Below are 21685 nucleotides of genomic sequence, written 5' to 3'. Positions count from 1 at the left end.
ACTCTATTCATGTTGCAAACTATGTAAAACTTCCGGTTATTCCACTAGAGGGCCATACATGTAATGCATTATAAACACAGAATATACAATAATAATAAATACTATACATTACCCTTGCAAAAAATTGTCAGTGATTGACCATGAAGTATTATAATATTTTGCCATAAAATTAATTATAACATGCTTTATAATATGTTTTGATAACTGTTATAAATAAATACAAATATATATAGAGCAATAGGCAAACAATAAAACATAATAACTATGTTTATAATGCATTATAGACATGTGCATCTTATGTGCTACCACACTTCCATTTAATTTGAGGTATGAAAGCCAATAACGTTAACAGAAGCTGTGAAGAGGAGCATTAGGTTCTATAAATTAAACTGAAATGTAATTAAACAAAACAAATGTTCCCATCACCAGATTACAAATAAAGAGGGCGGGTTCTTTTTTTCCCTTTTTCTTACATTAGAAGTCATTAGACAGTGTACGGTGGACGGTATGGTCCTGCCCTGAAGTGCCATGGTGCATATGATGGTGGTACATGCGTTGCTGGCTGGTGGAGGGACCATCATCCATCATAAAGTCCTCATCCTCTTCTGCCCTGTACCCCTCTGCCCCATCCTGAGAGTAGCTATGCTTCATCATCAGGATGCTCCTGTGTCCTGCGGGTGTGGTATGTTGGGAGAGGTGCGGTGACTGTTGGCTGCCCATCCCTGGAGGCAGTGGTGGTGGCATGAGGCCCCCCCCGTCAGCCACTATGGTTGCGTCCCTCATGCTCAGGTTGCTGCGACTACCGTGGACACTGCCATGCATGCTCCCCGGGAAAGAGCCACAATGGTGGTCACGGATGCATTTGGAGGAGGAGCGTCGGAGCTTGTGAAATTTCTCATAGTCCTCGGCCATGGCGGCATCGTTCAGGTCGCCGGAGGGGGTGCGGCGCAGAGTGCAGAGCTCGTAGTGAGGAGGCTCAAAACCAGGGTGAAGGAGGGCAGGGTCAAAGTCATCTCTGTTAAGATAGTTAAAGGAAATCACACACAAACACACACACACACACACACACACACACACACACACACACACACACACACACACACACACACACACACACACGTTAATAGAGTTAATGTTCAGAAAAGCATTACAAACTTTCTCAAAACAGAACAGCAACAGAAATCTGAATATTAAAGCCAGGTTCAAAATGTTGGCTTCTTTTTGCTAGGGTGAGAGGTTTTAAGTGTTTTTCTACGTAAATAAAAATGTAGGCCACGAATGATTTATCAACAAACCACTCTGTAAAAATCGTTAGAATAGAGATACCTATAAAAACAATCGGTCATAAATATTGAATTTTGAAATAAGATATATGAAAATGTAACCTGCGAATTATGTATTTCTTGCGAGGCTGTTTGACCTGGATGATGACAGAGATGATGAGCAGGATAAGAACCAGGCCACAGGTGACGCCGATGATAGCCAGGTTAGTGCCATCCAGTGAGTCCAGAATACTGGCCTGCCTTTTCTCTAGTTAGGAAAATAACATACAAAATAATGACTTTATGTTCAGCTAGAGCCAACATATAGCTGTATGGCAGCCATTGTGTCAGGGTACCTTTGCAGTGATTCTCGTCCCATGGGAAAACACAGTTCTGGATACCGTTGCAGACCAGCGTTTGGTTGATGCACATGTTGCTATGGCAAAAGAAAGTTTCTCCTTCACATGGAGCTGAAAAAACAGAGGCAGGAGTCATGCCATGGCGCACAGAATATTGAAACATAGTCATTTTTAAATGTAGATAATTATATTCTATGCTTGGTCACTTGGGGGAAGGACAACAAGCTAAAAGACAACCTATTATAACCTTTTACTGAACAATTGCCTATTGATTTAAACAAACTGTAAAAACTGAGCCACATTAATTTGGTTTGGTTAATAAATGAATGCTTGGATTCCTATTTTTCTCGATTCAATAGGCCTTGATCAGATTTTTTTTATTCATCCTATCCTATTTCATCATTTGCCTTGGTGTAAACATTTATCTTTCAATGTGGGCAAGTGAACATGTATTTAAGTATGGCATTTACATTTGATATTCATATTTGTGATTTGGGCTAAAACACCTTTTCAATAAATTACAAGAATGTTCCGGGGTTGCGATGTTTACTGAATTGGAAGATGGAATCGTTCATCGGGCAGCCCAACCCCCAAATAATATTGAGATAAGTAACCAAAAACGCCACTGGAGAAGCTACAATTAGATTTTTGTGACCATTGTCAAGCATAGCCGGTGCACCGGTAAAAAGAAAGCTTGCAGGTATATAGATTCACTCACGCTCATGGAAAGTTGTAAAGAGGATCCTGAATTTGCTCTTCCTGCTACCCTCATCTGCCCACAGCCTCACCACGCCCACAGAAGACACCAGCATGACATCGTTGGCCACCGTGGAGCAGAACTTATTCTTCAGGTGCTCAACCGAACTGCTGCCGTCGTAGATGGCAACGAAGTTACGCTTGCACTCGTTCGAGTTGTGCATCTCATATTCCAGGAAACGCAAGTAGATCTGTGGGTAAAGAGCTTTGATGTCAGTTACTGCTCCTGGCTTCCCAGCTAGCAGGGAACGTTCTCACAACTTTGGCTAACGTTACCTACAGGTTCTAATACTTTTTTTAAGAAACGTTTTAATCTGATGTTCAAAGAACCTTTTTGAGGATGTTTATTATTTCAAATAATGTTCCTATAAGGTTTAAGGTTAACTAAGACATAACGTTTTAACTGCAACGTTCAGAGGATGTTTTGAGGATGTTATTAAGGCCTGAGATGACAGAAAGTTTTTTATAAAACGTTCTTTTAATGTGATATGTTAACAAAAGTGGAACGTTTTGCCTGCAACATTATAAGGATGTTTTTTGGACGTTGTTGAGGTAACACATTAAAGATGTTCTTTTATAAAACATTCCCTCAATGTTACATGATAACAAAAGAAGATCATTTTCAAAGCAACATTCGGATAATGTTTTCCGGAGGTTATTCTTTTTTTATAAAACGTTCCTGTGATGGCAAATATTAACACGGTCATGGTCAACGTCAGATTTATTTGTAGAGCGCTTTAAAAAACAAACTTGTTGCATTTGTTTGAGAAGGATGTTTAAAAAAATCTGATGTCACCATATTTTCCTTTTGAAAAAAACAAACAAGTACGTAATTCATGATAAACTGTAGGCAGATATTGCATGTTTGCGGTGGCATGTGTGAGTTCCCAGCTAGACATTTTTGGTTCTAAAAACATTCTGAGAATGTTACCATTCATTGTTCTAGGAATGTTTTCAGCAGGAAATGTTTCTTTGTTTGAAATGTTCTTCTGAAAGGTAGGATAACGTTCTTTAAAAGCATTCTTGAAATGTTTGGTGATAACCTTCTTAAGATGTTTTTGATAACATTGTTAGAACATTATGCCCTACTATTCTTAAAACGTTTTCAGCGGGATGTTTTATTTTGGTTCCCAGAATGTTCTTCTGAAAGGTAGGATAACGTTCTCTAAAAACATTCTTAACATTTTTGGTGATAACTTTCTTAAGATGTATGAGCGCATTGAGACAATGAATAGGACGTATAAAAACGAATTTGCATGCCAATATTCCCTCACATGCACTTCTAATCACACTAAGGTTTATAGGCCCACAGTATTCATAATAGCATTATGTGTAAAATATCAGAAAATAATCACACTTTTTTTCTGACTATAAAGGTTGTGTCTCGTATGTAGGTTCTAACTGTTCGATAAGCTATCTGGCCGTGTGTGGTTTGTGAGGGCTGCGTATAAACAGTGTCCACTGTTTATGCATATTGGATAAAAATCGTTATTGCACCCTTTAGATTTGAGACCGACAGACATATAGAAGAACGGACCGACTGTCACTGCCCGTCCCTGAAACCCCTGTTAGTGTAGGTATGTGTTTGTTTCTACTGTGTGTCTCTCTCTCTCTCTCTCTCTGTCCCTCCCTCCCTCCCCCCCCCCCTGCCTGCTGGTCTGCTCGACACGGCTGGGAGCAATCTCCAATCAACCACACCTGCAACCTGCTCATCAGCCACACTATGAAAGCCTGCAGCCTGCACTCATTCCCTGCCGGATTGTTGCCGTGAAAGGTTTGTTGCGTGCCGCTCAAGCTTTTTGCCAGCAGATTTTTCGACAACTTTGCCTGCTTTTGCCTCACACTGATTTGTGTGTCTCTCCCAGGAGGAATCCAAGGCCTGCCACACTCTCAAGACCAGCCAGGCCTCTCCACCCACCCTGGAACAACTGTTTCCCACTGCTGCCATAACCAACCTCCACTCCCAGCTCCCCTTTTCTAATAAACAAATGTTACGCTCACCAGCTGATTCCAAGTCATCCTTTTACATGTGTTAATAGTCAAATTCCAATAGTTAAGTAAACTATCAAAATCATCCTAGTGACCACAGTGGTCAGTCCACTTACCCAGGAATTTTGAGTTGAATAATTACAGGAATATTATGTCTTTATGTTCTAATAATGTTAAAATATTTTAGTAAATTGTTACCACAGAACATTTGCATAATGTTTTAAAAGTAAAGCACGTTATCCTACTCTAAAATAATAACATTCTGGCAACATAAGAAAATCTAACTTGAAGCTGAAAACATTTTAAGAACAGTAGGGCATAATGTTCTAACAATGTTAACAAAAACATTTTAAGAAGGTTATCACCAAACATTTTAAGAAGGTTTTTAGAGAACGTTATCCTACCTTTCAGAAGAACATTCTGGGAACCAAAAGAAAACTTCCCGCTGAAAACATTCCTAGAACAGTGAATGGTAACATTCTCAGAATGTTTTTAGAACCAAACATTTCTAGCTGGGTTATCCCTCATTTGTTTTTCCGCATTTCTAGCAAAAGCTTTGACGATGGACTGATTTTAAAGAAATATAAGACATTTTAACAACGGCCAATCGACTTTTAGTCTTACGTTCATCTAGTTCTAGTGACACCAACATTACCTTGGTCAAATCCTTCGCTTCGTGGCTTATGCTAACACTTACGCAAATAAAAACTAGGTTAAGGGCTAAAACTAAATGGAAAAGTTAAATGTTATAAACAAATAAGGGTTATCAAGAAATGACATGTTCCAGCAACACCATCACCAGCACCACCACATAGCAAGACCAAAACAGTTCAAGACAGATACGGACCCTAGCTCTTGGTGGAGCCTTGATGAACCACCTGCAGTCTACAGCCTCAGTCTGCAGCGCTCGGCTCTCCCCGGCTATCTGGCCTGATTCTACAAAGCCTTCTGGACCGCTCAGCTCAAACTCACAAACTGTGGAATACAATATTTAAAGTAATGTTAGTTTTAAGGCCTAATAAATAAGGACTCAATCACAAAAAATGTATGCATTTGTATGAACTTAGTAAGCAGTATCTATTAAAGCTCTAATTATGTTGTGACTTAATAATACAAGTAAAATCCTTACATGGCAGAGCTGGCAGTTCCCCAACTCCAGTGAACTCTGGATCTAAAAGCAGAAGATAAACGTGTTAGAAATAAAGAAATATTTGGGACATTAATGGAAGTCTTTGAACAGTTAGGGGCAACCTTTAGAAAAAGAGTTGCATGGAAAAAATTGAAACAATTTCACAGATTACCTCTATGCAAAATGCTTTTTTGATGTATAACGTAATGTCCCAAATCAAACGTATTACTAACTTATTGTTGTTTTAATTTTTAAACTAAACATTGGAGAAACGTTTCATTCAATTAATAATGTATATTTTATCCACATTCCTAGTACAATTAAACCTGATTGAGAATCACCATGTAGATATAATCCATTTATTCCATTTGTTATCTCAAATTTGGAAACCTTGTATTTGCAATATGTGCATGTGTCCATGCAACGAATAGTATCTAAGAATAGACACAACAAAAATCTAGTCCAAAAAAAATACACAAAACAAAACTGATAAAACTAAAGACATATTGCAGAACAAAATAAAAACATCTGGCCAAGGCTTACATAATCTATGTACCAGTACATTCCCTCTGCCCTCATTTAAACTCCCCCGATGCCCTTCTTTGAAAAGAAAAACACACACTTGGCCTCGGACAGGCAAGAGAAATTGTTTTAAACCTTTGTGCTGATGAATCTACTTGCTAGGTGGATTATAAACCCTGATATACAGGCTTAGTCCAGGACAGATTAGGCCCCGCCAGCAGTGACAACCTGGTAAAAAAAAAAGTCTACTCTCTTTATTTTGTTTTCTAAATTCTTCTGGAAGTACAGTTTGAATGCACACCTCAAAACTAGTCAATACTATGACATATACAATTGGAACAAAAACAATTGTTTTAAAGGATGCAGCAGGGCTGGAAGAAGAATGTTTATTTTTTTAAGTGATACTTTTTCATACCTTGAACTTTTTTCAATAGTAACTAAGCAAATGTGTCAGTCAGTAGGTATAATCGAAGAAAGAAAACAGGTGATGGAGTCCACTGAGGCTCACATCAAGAAGGACTTTTATTAATCCCCACATGTTTCTTACCCCTGCTCCAGGCTTGTCCAGATTATTCCCATTCATTCCTCTGTGTGCGTGCGTGTGTGCGTGTGTGTGTGTGTGTGTGTGGTGTGTGTGTGTGTGTGTGTGTGTGTGTGTGTGTGTGTGTGTGTGTGTGTGTGTGTGTGTGTGTGTGTGTGTGTGTGTGTGTGTGTTGCAATAATGCATTCCCAGAGGATTTATACCCAATATGAGAAAAACATGTAAAATCAGATGAAGGCGCAATATAGGATGGTTTGTGTTAATCCTCCCTTAATATAATTCAGCTAGAAGGTATGTGGCACAAACCAGGACATTGTGGATTAAAACAACATGTATACTAAACTAACATGGAATCATATCAAATAGTGTGAACCAAAACCAGACGCCAACAGATGAAACAATTGCAGGCCAAAACAATCAACTGAAATAAGCTAACACGCTCCGAACTGCATTTAGATTAAATTAAATGTGTGAGTACATTACTACAAAGAAACCTTTCACGGACAATAGCCATGTGATCCATTGTTCGAAACTACTTTACATACAAGGAGGAAAAGATTCTGGACTGATTTATTGAATGAAGCTGAAACAACACATGACAACAGACTCTCTGAAGTTTAGTTTACCTCTCGCAACATACATTAACTTACAAAAACTTCACAGCATACCTTTACATTTGGCTTAAATTCTTGTAAACTCACAAAAGTCAGCATAAACAAGAAGAAGCATGCAATAATAATACAGTCTCTGCTAAAAGCAAGACACTGGTTGTGACTGCATTGTGTAACTAAAATTCACAGAGCCACTGTAAGGTGATATTTTTACTTCTCTTGTGCACACAATGCAATGCAATGCTTCTTTCAAATACTACAGTCCTAATTATATGTGTATATCTGGAATGATGTAATTATCTCCTGCCAGTAATGAGTAGAATTAGATGGGAGATTAGCACTTGGCAATGGGGACTCATTACATATGATGTAAACGGATAGAAATCAGCTTCTCCTGATCTGCCAATAATGAAACAAATCTTCTTAAAGGGGAAATAGTATTTGCTTAAGATTTTCAGCTTCCGAAAATATAAATGCTTATTTATGATTATAACTTTATAAACACTGGAATGTACAGATGGAGCCTCTTATTTTGGACCCCAGCATACAGCTTCCTGCCGACTGCCAGCCAGTTGCCAGCCAGTTGCCTGCCAAAGACCAGTATTCAGGAATGTTAGGCCCTCCCACTATTCTCCAATTTCAGGGTTTAACCAGGAGATGGCGCTATATATTAAATAACTAAGACTTAGTTTTTCACAATAGAAAATGCAGATATTATATAAAAAACTAAAGTTAAAATCTTGTTTTTAATGCCCCAAGAGCAATAACATCTTGTCACAAGCTTTTTGGAAGAAAAAGACTGACTCAAGAGACCTGTAGTTGACTAATTACAGGCCTCAATAAAGTTCTGCCATTGGTTGTGAAAAACAACGGTGGACATAGTGGAAAGTGAAATTGACATTGTCGAATTTAATAAAAATACAAAATAATGTATCTGTGTACGTGTTTTACTATGTCTAATTTCTAATGTCTTATCTAATTAAGGCGAGACACCCCAGGTGAATAGGGTATTTTTAACTTAAAGATATCAGCTAAATATTTCTCCAGTTAATTACTTACAATAAGGCAATTGTTTTTTGTATTACAAGTTTTCTGAAATAGCATGTTCAAATATGCAAATGAACCATTATCTCATGAAATATGCGCATATTTTAACACATTTCAGGAACCGAAATCTGAACTTTGGATAAAGCCAGGATCAAAATTATTGTTTCATTTTGTAGTCATATTAGTATCTAAGGCTTTTACAGAAGGGATTTTGGATATCTCTTTGTATCACTCCATAAATCAGAAAATACTGTCAACAGCCCTAAAATATCAATTTTCACCATGTTTTTAGGTATAAAATGTTATATAATTCAGGCTATGAATTATATATGACCAAACCCTTCTGTAAAAGCCTTCATAATATTGATAGGAATATAACTGGAAGGTTTGGTGTATGTAACTGCTGAGTGATTCTACAATTTAGGGTACATTCCATGTCCATTGATGTCCATTGATGATAATTATAATTATTCTAACTATTTTCTTCAAAAATATCATATTTTGCCTATTATTGGAAAGCATGTTATAATATCACACAAACATTATGTGCATCCTATGCTTTATTTAGCTTGAAATGTGTCATGATGTTCTTAAATTGTCAGTTTTTGCTATGTCCGTTTTTCAGTTGAGGGTGTCTTGGATTCAAAATAATGAATAAAAACCATTAAAGTAAATTTAAAAAATGATTCATTTATTTCAAAAGTCTAAATACTAAAGAATAATAACATATTTTTAATTGATTTCCCCCTTTCAATAATTTAAATATCTTAATATATGAATGTCCGCAAAAGTTCTGTCAACTATGTTACTAACAGAACTTCCCCCTTTAACTCAAAAATTGTTTGTCCCAATACCATGTCACCAGCATCACATGATGCCATGTTCCTCTTTGGCAGACATTTTGAACACACTGTGGTGATTGTCCTCTACATTTTTACAATATTTTATGTATAATAGCACATGGTCAATTAATATACTCATTGACAATCAACAATGTTACGTACATTGTTATGGTTTACAATTGTTTAATGATTTTAATTCAATTATATGTGCAAATGTGATGTTAACCTGTTCAAGAAAATGACATGTGGTCATCCAGGCAAGGCCTACCATTGAAATGATGGGTCAAAATAGGGAAATTGTCAACTAGGTTACCTGTCAACTGAGTTACCCAGTACTGTAATAACTGTAGTAACTTAGTTGACAGGTAACCTAGTTGACAATTTGTACGACATGTAGACGTCATTACACATCATTATCAATGGAATTTTGCACTTCTGCCTTGAAATTAACATATTGCTGATGGTTAATAATGTGTCCAGTCAACTATGTTATCTGCGTCAAATGTTTGACTTTCATTGTCAACTATGTTGCACCTCATTTTTTCAAATTTAAAATATCTAAAATAGTGCTTCTGATATCCTTTATAGTATAATGTATATCTACACAGGTTGGAGTTTTACATGACATCTCTTAAAACTATCAAAATGACCTGTATGGTAGTTTTATAATACAAAATATCCCTAAACTTAATGACAGTGCTGAACATATCACATGAAAAAACAAAACTTTAATACAATTATTTTTTAAACTTTAAAAAATCTTTGGATATATGGTAGAATAGACTCAAGAGCCTTTCAAATTTGATTTTACTTGAAGTGCAGGACTTAATCAAATGATTGTAATGACATCAAGTTTGTCCGTAACATAGTTGACAAACTGAGTAGTGAAAACATCCTTTCCCTTAAAATAAAAAAATATATAAAAATGTTTAAGCTTTGCAACTAGTGGATATGTTACACTGAGGAATATACTAACTTGAACCACTGATTGTTCTATCTATACATTTTATTTGGCATTAGTAAATAATTATGCACATTTACAGATATTTTACATGATATGAGTGATAACACGTGTTATAAGGGCTATTTCGCACAATAGGTGTGCCTTGAGATTTTTACTTGTCCTTTGGTGTGCCTTGGGCACAAAAAGTTTGGGAACCACTGCTGTAGAGAAATGTAAACGTTCACCATCCCCCACCCGCCTACTGTATGTTGCTTTTTGACATGTAAATGGATAACTACCCCCCTCTGAGTGAATACCTGTTGTACCTGTCCGGGGCTTAGCCCATAGGACGATGCTCTGATGTCATCACCCTCGCACATTGGTCATATGTTTACAAAAAACGATGTTAACACTTTCTCGTTCTTAATATATGCTATATTTAGGGTCGATATGTGTTGAATTTACTTTAAAATAGCAGATCACTGTGATTCACTTCTCCGCGGCTCCTCCGTGCAGAGAGGCGTTGACAATTCACGAGCGTCTAACTCTCTCCCCCCTGTGAAGAGATATCACAGGGGGGGTTGGGACACACACATTCCGATGGCCAATTCGTTTTAAACAAAGAGTGGGGTGGGGGCTGGTGAACGGTATGGTCAATGTTTGTAAACACTGTGACATTTTGACTTTATTTGATCATTTCAGTTAAAAACTAACGTTCATATTTCATATTACTGTTTTGCCTGGCTGGACCTGTAATTTACAGGAAAGGAGTGCACGCTACTAAAGAGACACGCTACCATGGAAACCAAACAATGGTGTTGCTGTATTGAAGTCCGAGTGGAAACAGTCATATTTGGAGCGTTATGTTAGAATGAAACAGCGAGGTCGTGACTCACAAAAAAAAAAGTGTTACTTCACTAACTGTAAGCTTGTCACTCAGAGTAACCTACAGTTAACTTAACTGTTGGAAAAGAAAGATCAGAGTTAGGAGTGTGAACACACAGCTGAGAGCTGCCGTTTCATTCTGACTGTTTAAAAAACGGTAACAACGGACTATTTTTCTTAGCGGATGCATGTCAATTTAAATCAATACATAGAACTATGTTTTAAATCAATAAAAATATTTTCTAAATCCATAAAAGCATTTTAATTAATATTGGGAGTCATGTCGTTACTTTGTTGAGAATGTGGCCATGTAATAAGCGGGATAATTTGCAGCGACTTGGTCATTATGGGGAAAAATAACACCCAGGGATCAAGATCCCTCCGCGACGCGGAGGGATCAGTAATTTTTAGTGAATTACTGAGTTTAGGCACGTTAATAACATTTTAATGAAGTTGAATACAGTATATTCATATTTGTCAGTGATTTCATGTCAATTCGGCGAACATAAACGATTAAATTAGGATTAAAAATCGAGAGCCGGCTGCTGTTCGTTACGGTAACCCAACTAGGACACTTGACACAGTGGCTTTTGGCAAAGCACACAAAGAAAACAAAAAAAACCGAGAGAGATGAATTATTGTTATTACAACGTGACTTCACTATTATTTAACAACTATTTTTATTGGGTTCTTTTATTTGGGGTTAAGTACATTGTCAGAATAAGTGAGAAATGGATTTAACTTCTGTTAGACAGCTATCATACTGAATAAATATTTATGCAAAAATGTATGGCATTAATAATGTATATCTAATTACATTTAAAAATGTATGGCATTAATAATGTATATCTAATTACATTAACTGTGAATGTCTTTCATTTTATTTAAAATGAAATAAAATTACATAAAACATTTTCCATAAAAAAGTTGATTCAAGAACAAATCAGTACTTTTCTTATATGACTATTATTGCTAAATTTGAAAGGTCTTTACCAGCTTTGGAATTATATATATATATATATATAGCACCTTCTGCCATCCCATCTCTACTGACATATGGATCTTAACAAAGATCCGCTATACATTAGTACCAGATATACTGTACACGGACATTTTAGTGAACCAGACCAGCTGTTTCCGCCGGGTCTTCGCTTCCCGGGCATCACGTTGTTTACAAGTGTGTTCAGATGCTAAATGACAAGTGCAAGTGACAATTGTTGTCGTCTTCTCTGTGAACGTTTTTTTCTCCGTTATTTTGCCATTTTCAGATTTAAATTTCGAGCGGAAAGCTAACCAGGAAGTAATAATTACTTAAGCGGAGAACGGAGAAAGTAAACGTTACAGCAGGCATAACAACAGCCGGTGTTTATTTTATTATAATATTCAAGAACAAATCAGTACTTTTCTTATATGACTATTATTGCTAAATTTGAAAGGTCTTTACCAGCTTTGGAATTATATATATATATATATATAGCACCTTCTGCCATCCCATCTCTATATATAATATCTATCCGTGACATATGGATCTTAACAAAGATCCGCTATACATTAGTACCAGATATACTGTACACGGACATTTTAGTGAACCAGACCAGCTGTTTCCGCCGGGTCTTCGCTTCCCGGGCATCACGTTGTTTACAAGTGTGTTCAGATCGTTCAGATGCTAAATAAAAGTTTAGCTTGTACTTTTGATACCCCGCCTCTCGGCACCACAACATCCAGTTTACTGTATTTCACATGAGCGATGTCGAACATTGAAAAGTCCTTATAAAATCTCTGTTATTAGATCAGTACTTTTCTTATATGACTATTATTGACTTGAACACTGAGAATGTATTTATTAACTTCAGACATTTGAAATATTTGAAATCAGATGAAAACAAACTGTAACGGACCCTGCCGTGTTATCTATGATTACTATGCCTTACTGTACATTCATAATTTCAGCCGGAGGTAGGTGGTAGGCGTTGCGGAGGAGCAGATTGCGAGTGAGGTGCCTGTTCTAAACGAACTATTCCAGCTGTTATAAAGCATTAAATAAAAAGTAAGCAAGGAATACAGAATGTTTCGTTACGTAACTTTGTTGAGAATGTGGCCATGTACATGTAATACATGGGATCATTTGCAGCGACTTGGTCATTGTGGGGAAAAATAACACCCATCCTGATCGTTTCAATGAAGTTGAATGCAGAATATTCATATTTGTCAGTGATTTCATGTCAATTCGGTGAACATAAACATCAATGATGATGATTAAATTAGGATTAAAAATCGGGAGAGCCGGCTCGTTCGTTTTTTCCGACTAAACAACATCTATTATTTAGAAGTTGATTTCACATGACTCCAGTGTGGAACCCCACTGCACCCCCTGGTGGATCAATGATCCATTGCAGCTGGCTTCACAATAATTAAATGTATTTATCATGGGGGCGGTATCAAGTCTGACTGGGGGCCGGCCGGCCATCACGGAACGTGCACGAACCGATCACGACCCTCGCACTTTAAACTGTCCAAAATAAGACGCTTCATCTGTAGGATGACCTGTAAATTGTGTGAAAAGAATGAGGAAAGTGTGTATGATATTTGCCGAATAATAGCACTGAGTCCCAACATGCACAGACAAACAATATCATTACCAAACAACTTAAAAAGGGAGAGTGCATGGAAAGGACACCCTGGCTAACACTGGAAGAGTCCTTGCCGAACAAAAAAGATAATGAATAACGGCTCAAGAAAGAGAAATAACAAAACAAACAAAGAAATAAATAAACATACGGGTATAGCAGGATGGACAGAGGGATGCAGATTCATCTTTGCCCCCCCTCCCCATTCCATCAGTGTAGGTGGCCTATAAAATCTGCTGCTAATGAAGCCTCTGCCTTAGACTCCCTTAAGCTGCTACTGCGGCTCAGCACTGACAAGCTGTATTCCCCTGAAGACAAGCTTTCATTAACGTGTGTGTGTGTGTGTGTGTGTGTGTGTGTGTGTGTGTGTGTGTGTGTGTGTGTGTGTGTGTGTGTGTGTGTGTGTGTGTGTGTGTGTGTGTGTGTGTGTGTGTGTGTGTGTGTGTGTGTGTGTGTGTGAATAAATGCTCCACTCCTCTTCCCTGATCAGCTGCTGCAGCTGGTGTGCTTGCACTACAAATGGAAATGGAGGAACATCCCCAGCAGCCAACAGACCACTTTTAAAGTTGCAATATCTACGCACAATTTAAAAAAAATTCAACAACCTTTAATACAATTTAATGATAACAGGCTAAGTGTCCAGTGTCCATTGGTGTCAATGTCTGTTTTAATGGGACTGAAAGGGAAGATCTGTGTCAAAGAGGTTGCAGCCAACAATGTCAAACTTATAGCAGGGTGGTCAATTGGGAGAGCACGCCCAATAAGGAGTGGAAGGCTTAGTACTCGAAACATGAACCCTGCCAGCCAGACAGAGCGCCAGCTGGCATGATATAAAAACAACAATAAAGCAGACAAACAAAATAAATAAAAAAACAGAATAATATAATCAATTATTTTCCACTTTTTTCCCCACTGTGACCTGACTAGGATGTCCTCCCATGAAAAATCATTAATTTGAGAAAATCCTGTTATTCTGCACAGATTACCACTGTTGTCCTTCGTAACCATGAAAACGAAGCTCCTTTAAGCCTAACAAAGTAATTATACCCAAACTATGATGTTTTCCAAAATGCATCCCTGTGAGGGAGGGGCCATTCGGTGTGACTGTTAACCTGGACGGATTGTCTTCCATGCTAGGGGAATCCATCGATGTTGAACATGGACCCGTCTCGTCAACAAGGCTTTTTGGGGGTGATTTTTCGCGGCCATGAACATTCATAGATACGCAACCAATGTTCATTAAACAAAGTTTATCATTTGCTAACTTTCTTCTGAAAATATACGCATTGAGCTTTTGCCGAGATAAGTTTACCTTAACTAATGGCGCGTTTCCACTACAGCGCGGAGCACGGTTTAAGAGGGCTGTGACGTCAGCGGCCCGTTTTTGGTTGCGTTTCCACTTGGCCTAGTACCGGCCGGCGGGTCCTAATTCACAGTTTTTCTGGCCTCATAAAATCGTGGGTCTAGGGCCAGAGACAACGAGGCTGAGTCGGGCTGAGTATGCTAAACTAGAGAGAGAATCGCTGGCAAGGGGGCTACAACTACAACAAGATGGACATATTTGACCGTGATTTAATTGTAATACACGTTTCAAAAATGATGCCGAAGTAACAACATACTGATACCGGTTAGTAAAAATCATGAATTAATGCTTTGACAAGTCTGCAGACAGACGGCAGGCGAAAAACCTTTTAAAATGCGTGTTTTCTAAATGGAGATTGGCTAAGCTAACGCAGTATATGCTCCGACCGTCCACACTCACAACAACGGCCTATACAGACATAAATAAAGCAGCGACTGTTTTCGCCATGACACAGGCAGTCTGTGGTTTGTACTTGTTTAACTTTTGTCTAGTTTCTGAACATATATGAGGAGCTGTGAGCTCTGAGTGCTAACAGCTAACGGCTGTGTTGTTTTTCTGGGGTTCTCATTGAAGATGACGTCACGGCTCCGCCTACACTGCGTTACTATAGATACTACCCCAGTTCCTAAACTGTAATGGAAATGCGCCATAAAGTGAGCCAGTCCTAACGAGGCCTAGCCATACCGAGCGAGGCCGAGCGAGGCCGTGTAGTGGAAATGCGCCATAAATCATCATGATTGTTAGGGATTCACATTTTAGTATCAACATTTAAATACTCACGTCAAACTATTAAAGAGTGTTTAAGACACACAGTTGGTGAAGGGATCAGAACAAGGGCTCGCTAACGCCCTAATGCTAACACATGCTAACTGCTATCAATCACAAAAACCACTGCATCCCTAGCATGATGGGAATATACGAAATGACTCAATTTAAAGAGTTTTCAAAACTTAAATTAACACTTTGTTCTATCCAGCCTCATTCATTTCAATAAGAACACTTAGATAAAGTGCCACAGGTGTCAATGCTAAACTTTTGCCGCAATGGGCCTCACCTGGCAACACTTAATTTACGTATAAAGGCCCTGACACACCAGGCAGTCACCAGAGAACTCGCCGACATCCGACACCGACAGATCCATCGACGAGTTCTCCTGCGTATTGGCCGTGTGTCGCACTGAAATACACCGCTTTACTACAGCCGAGCACGTACGAACTGCGCATGCGTGAGTGGCAATAACTCTCCTTACCAGCAGGCGGCGGTAGTGTGTATTCGTCATTCAAAATAGGTAACAACCGGAAGACAGAGAAGAAGAACAGACTGATATAAACAAACAAATAGCGGGTGCCGTTCCATTTTCACTCTCGTCCATCGAAAACATGTTTTAGAATATAAAAATACATGCATGATGAAATGAGCACATAAAGTGCAGACATACTATAAAATCACAGTTAATAGACCTGCATCTGATGATCGCAGTGTTCTGGCGGGTGTGTAGTTTATTGAGTCAGCAATGTAATAATGGCCACTTCTTGCTAAATTTACGATGAGATGAAAAACCGGACTTGACCAAACAAATCACGGAGCTCTCAGCAGAGGACAGCCGGGGACGCTCCCGCCGATATCAGAGATGTCCCTGCTATGTGTGGGAGGTAAGAGAGGACATTTAAGGGCTATGTTTGATGTCTTTAAGTATCACCTGCTGGTGTTTAGCTGCTGTCCTGTGCTTTAAATCGTTTGTTTACGTCCCTCACTTCCGTTTCGCTTCTCATTTGCTAGCTGAACAGCTGATCAGAGTGGTTTCTTGGCCCGATAGCTTGTGTCAGACACCCGGCCGATTCAACATGTTGAATCGGCCGGGTGTCTGACACAAGCTATGTGTCGATCGTGAAAGGCCAAATAAGGCGTGTCACGGCCGAGGGTTCGGGACACACAAAATTGACTTTGGGCGACAAGGAACCCGTTTTCGCCCAACAACGCAAGACGGCCGATATCGGCCTGGTGTGTAGGGGCCTTAAGCGTGCATTCCTGTTAGTTCTGTTAACCTTATCACCCATCACTCACCTTGTGTGAAGTTATAATGGGCAGAGAAACCCATGGCCTCCAGTTCCCCATCAGCCACAAACTTGATGTACAGGTACCTCCCACTGGAGCGGACATATGAAGGGCTTTCCGGCCCACAGAAGCGCCCGAGGATTGGAGAGAACACGAATGGCCCATCCCGTACCTCGATGTGGTCGAATTTACACTCCCAGGATGGCTCGATTGAATACTTCTCATCGAAAAACAAGTCGATGCACTGTCGTGGAGAGGCTTGAGAAAGAAGAGGGGTTGAGAAAAAGTGAGATAAAGATGGGACTGTCGGAAATGTAGCCTTAAACAAAGATGGAAGCCTCACCTTCAATAATATAGACACATTCTCTCTCAGGAGGGTATTTCTCTGGGTAGTTGGGTGAGGTGAAATACCCTCCCTCAGGCTCTTTTATCCAGGTCCCACACTGCCCAGCTGGTGTCACACCCGAGTTGTTCTTCACTGCAAACACAAGAAAGAAGTGAAAAGACAGCATGCAGAAGAAAGTGTTTAGCACACCACTAGTTTATATTTGTCATAATTGATCTTCTTTTAAAGATCTTGTAGTGCAATAGAGGTTTTTAATTTATGGTAAACTGGATTTTAGTCCAGTGGCAAACCTCCACTGGTTGCAAAGAGTAACCTGATTGTATAAAAGTCTATGAGAAATTCACCCCTTTCCCCCACATGATTGTCTTAGAACTTGAATCCTCTCGCAGGGTATTTATTTGTACAAGTTTTTACATACCTCTTACAAAGTGGTGGTGGCGTTAAGTCATGTGGCTGTGGTGTAGTTGTTTTCAGCCTTACTTTTTTTTACTTTTAGCAATTCAATTCACCCTTCAAAAATCATAAAAACAGTGTTAATATGTAGAAATTACTCTGCTGAACAAGTATCTTGTGAGAAAATAATAAATTAATACCGATTACGAGTTCAGAAAATGTCTACACATTGTTTGTTTTGTCGGATTAATTAAATTGTATTTAATTTCTCACAAATTCCATTTTAAGTAATTATAATAAATATAATTAAGATATTTATGTTTAAAAATGTACTTCATATTTCTATTCCGCACTTCTCTCCTTTAAGGGGCTTTAGCAGAAAATAGGCCTTTGAATGGTGGCTACAGAACTACAGGCTACAGAACGATCGGTGTGTCAGGGTGATACCTTGAGTTTTTGTTTTGGTAGCTGAGGCCCCCGGAAGCTCACGTGAGAGGAGACTTGCTGCCAAAGCTGTCAGAAAACAAGAGATTACAAATAAAGTTGCAATGTGTCAGAAATGCACTTAAATGTCCAGTTGTTATAAATAGAAAGTGTTTAAAACAGAGCAGTTATAACCAGAGGTGGGAGAAGTACTCAGATCTTGTACTTAAGTAAAGTAGCACTACCAGAGTGTAGGAATACTCGGTTACAAGTAAAAGCCCTGCAATCAAAATGTTACTCAAGTAAAAGTAGAAAAGTATTGGCATCAAAATATACTTAAAGTACCAAAAGTGAAAGTACTCTGTATGCAGATTGGCCCATTTCTGAATATTATATATCATATGATTCGATTATAATTATTGACTGGCTACTGCCTGAGATCGCATGCTGTGGTTTTATTAAATGTGCCAACTGCTAGGACTGTCTTAGGGAAAATAGCATTTAGATGCGCAGCTCCACTGTCCTGGAATAGTCTGCAATTAAAATGGAAACTGAGCAATCTGTTGCCACTAAATGTTTTTAAAGCTCGGTTAGATGCTACTGAATCGGAAGCTGTTGGTACCTGTTCATGTGTATAGTATGTAATTTGTAATCCCTGTATTGCTACTGTATGATGTCCTTTTGTTGTTCTGTTTATGTTTTTAATGTTTCATGTGGAACCTACTTGAGCAGGTCTCCCTTGAAAAAGAGGTCAATGATCTCAATGGGATACAACCTGAATAAATAATGGTTTGAAATGAAATGAAATGAAATTGACGAGGTTATCAAAGCTGGTAAATGTGCAGCTAGTAGTAATGACTTTGTATACTGCAGGGTAGCTTTTGATTTTGTTGATTTCATTTCACATTATTAATCAAAATCTGCAAAGTAACTAAAGGTAAAAAATAAATGTAGTGGAGTAAAAGTGCACAATTAACCTCTGAATTGTAGTGGGTTAGAAGTACAAAGTAGTATACAATTGAAACACTCAAGTAAAGTAAAATTACCTCAAACTTGTAGTTAAGTACAGTACTTGAGTAGATTTACTCAGTTACTTCACACCACTGGTTATAACACACAAAACGCAACCAATCGTGTTGAAGTATTTGAGGCACAACATATGATGCAAATATATCTATACTAACAGGTTTTGAAATGTGTGCAGCTGTAAACTTACCGATGTGCAGCAGAAGTTTGTGCACCATTTCTGTTCCCTGAGGATGAGCAGCTCTGTTACAAATGTTTCCATTAAATAAAGTTGATCAAACGTCCATTCTTTGGGGAAAAATATCCCTCAGTCCGTCGTCCATCAGCTCCTCACAATATGCGCATAATCCGAGAGCCAAGAGTTCGACATTTCCATCTCTCTGTCATTCTCCCCGAGAGCTCAAAGGATTATTCCCCCGTCCCCTCCGGCACAAACCTTCATGATTTTCGCTCCACCTTTAGGACGCAGTCGCATAATCTTCTCAAAACATATACGCTCATTGACAATGCTGCGAGTGCGACCCGCAGTGCGTGTGCACGTGCGTATATCTGTATGTGTGTATGCCGGTGTTGTGTTAAATTATGCACCCCCATCATGAAATGCCCCCCTTGTCACGGGAACGCGCATTTCTAAATGACACGTTTACACCTTAAAACGATGTTTAAAACGAAAAGTAAACGTTCAGGTTTTTTATTAATGGTAATTTTCAGACTGTGAGTTGTTTAGTGGTAGCTCATAATAGTCTTGATTCTTGTGGTTAAACTTTTCGCTCCGTATTTGATGGTAGTGGTGTCGAAATTCATTCATCACTTCTTTTTCAGTTTTTTTTTTTTTAATCTTTTTTTTTAAAATTATTGTTACGTCCTGTCTGTATACACGTGCTTTAAAATGTATTGTTTAATTTTACATATTTCTCATATAATAATCAAAATATATGTTTACAAATGTTACATAGTCTTTGTCAGCATATTTTTGCCACGTTATGCACCCCTTGCTATCTTACATAATAAAAGTGTCACATTCATGAAACTTGCTCCATTCATTTGTACTAGTCCTACAACTATACCCTGAACAATGCTTGAGGGTGGGATTAATAGAAACATCTTTTTGGGTGGGGTGCATTTTATGACAGGCCTGGTTATCACAATATGCCCCCCCTTGCTATCTTACAAAATAAAAGTGTCACATTCATGAAACTTGCTCCATTCATTGGTACTAGTCCTACAACTATACCCTAAAAAATGCTTGAGGGTGGGATTAATAGAAACATCTTTTGGGGGGGGGGGTGCATTTTATGACAGGCCTGCATGGTTATCACAATATGCCCCCCTTGCTATCTTACAAAATAAAAGTGTCACATTCATGAAACTTGCTCCATTCATTGGTACTAGTCCTACAACTATACCCTGAAAAATGCTTGAGGGTGAGATTAATACAAACATCCTTTTGGGTGGGGTGCATTTTATGACAGGCCTGGTTATCACAATATGCCCCCCTTAATATCTTACAAAATAAAAGGGTCACATACATGAAACTTGCTCCATTCATTGGTACTAGTCTAACCCTAACCCATTTATCTCCATCTCCAAAACACTCCAAAATAATGACTATCATCCAATATTGTTTTAACTCCATCATAACCTTTAAATTACAACAGGATTGTTTGGTCATTATTTTGGAGTGTTTGGAGATGGAGATAAATCATGGGTCAAAATTGACCCGCGAACACCATGAACGGTAACAGCTTTCGAACACAACACAAGGGTTAAAGATGAATATGACATGTTGTTCACACTGACTTTGATTGCTTACCATGTCACTGGACTCTAATCTTCAAAATGAATGTTTATTTTATGTGTGATAATGTAAACAATTTTAGTATGGATAATATGTCACTTTATTTCTTTATTTCATTCAACATGTATTATTAATTACTGTGTGTATGTAAATGTGTTGGACAATTGCAGGACTAGCCCTCACTCCATATTTGTTTTATTTCTGACTCGGATGATAAACCAGGCCTGTTATAAAATGCACCCCCCCCCCCAAAAGATGTTTATATTAATCCCACCCTCAAGCATTTTTCAGGGTATAGTTGTAGGACTAGTACCAATGAATGGAGCAAGTTTCATGAATGTGACACTTTTATTTTGTAAGATAGCAAGGGGGGGCATATTGTGATAACCAGGCCTGTCATAAAATGCACCCCACCCAAAAAGATGTTTGTATTAATCCCACCCTCAAGCATTTTTCAGGGTATAGTTGTAGGACTAGTACCAATGAATGGAGCAAGTTTCATGAATGTGACACTTTTATTATGTAAGATAGCAAGGGGTGCATAATGTGGCAAAAATATGCTGACAAAGACTATGTAACATTTGTAAACATATATTTTGATTATTATATGACAAATATGTAAAATTAAACAATACATTTTAAAGCACGTGTATACAGACAGGATGTAACAATAATAACAAAAAAAAAGATTAAAAAAAAAAAAAACTGAAAAGGAAGTGACGAATGAATTTCGACACCACTACCATCAAATACGGAGCGAAAAGTTTA

The 21685-nt window shown here is 38.3% G+C and overlaps 1 protein-coding gene across 1 annotated transcript; it reads right to left on the bottom strand.

Moving 5' to 3' along the window:
- Window positions 1-241: 241 nt before the first annotated feature.
- On the bottom strand, window positions 242-19604 carry LOC117488835 (neuropilin and tolloid-like protein 1). Its single transcript, XM_034137972.1, has 10 exons — window positions 19310-19604; window positions 18118-18183; window positions 17275-17409; window positions 16941-17189; window positions 5496-5537; window positions 5214-5341; window positions 2340-2568; window positions 1619-1732; window positions 1386-1530; window positions 242-1015 (listed from the first exon to the last, which is right to left on the bottom strand). Exons 1-10 carry the CDS (start codon window positions 19335-19337, stop codon window positions 475-477), a joined length of 1677 nt encoding a protein of 558 aa, XP_033993863.1. The 5' UTR covers window positions 19338-19604; the 3' UTR covers window positions 242-474.
- Between the last annotated feature and the right edge of the window lie 2081 nt (window positions 19605-21685).

The sequence above is a fragment of the Trematomus bernacchii genome, unplaced genomic scaffold, assembly GCF_902827165.1.
Source record: "Trematomus bernacchii unplaced genomic scaffold, fTreBer1.1, whole genome shotgun sequence".
Taxonomy (NCBI): Eukaryota; Metazoa; Chordata; class Actinopteri; order Perciformes; family Nototheniidae; genus Trematomus; species Trematomus bernacchii.
Note: the sequence above shows the minus strand (reverse complement) of the source record. Positions and strands in the feature narration are given on the sequence as shown.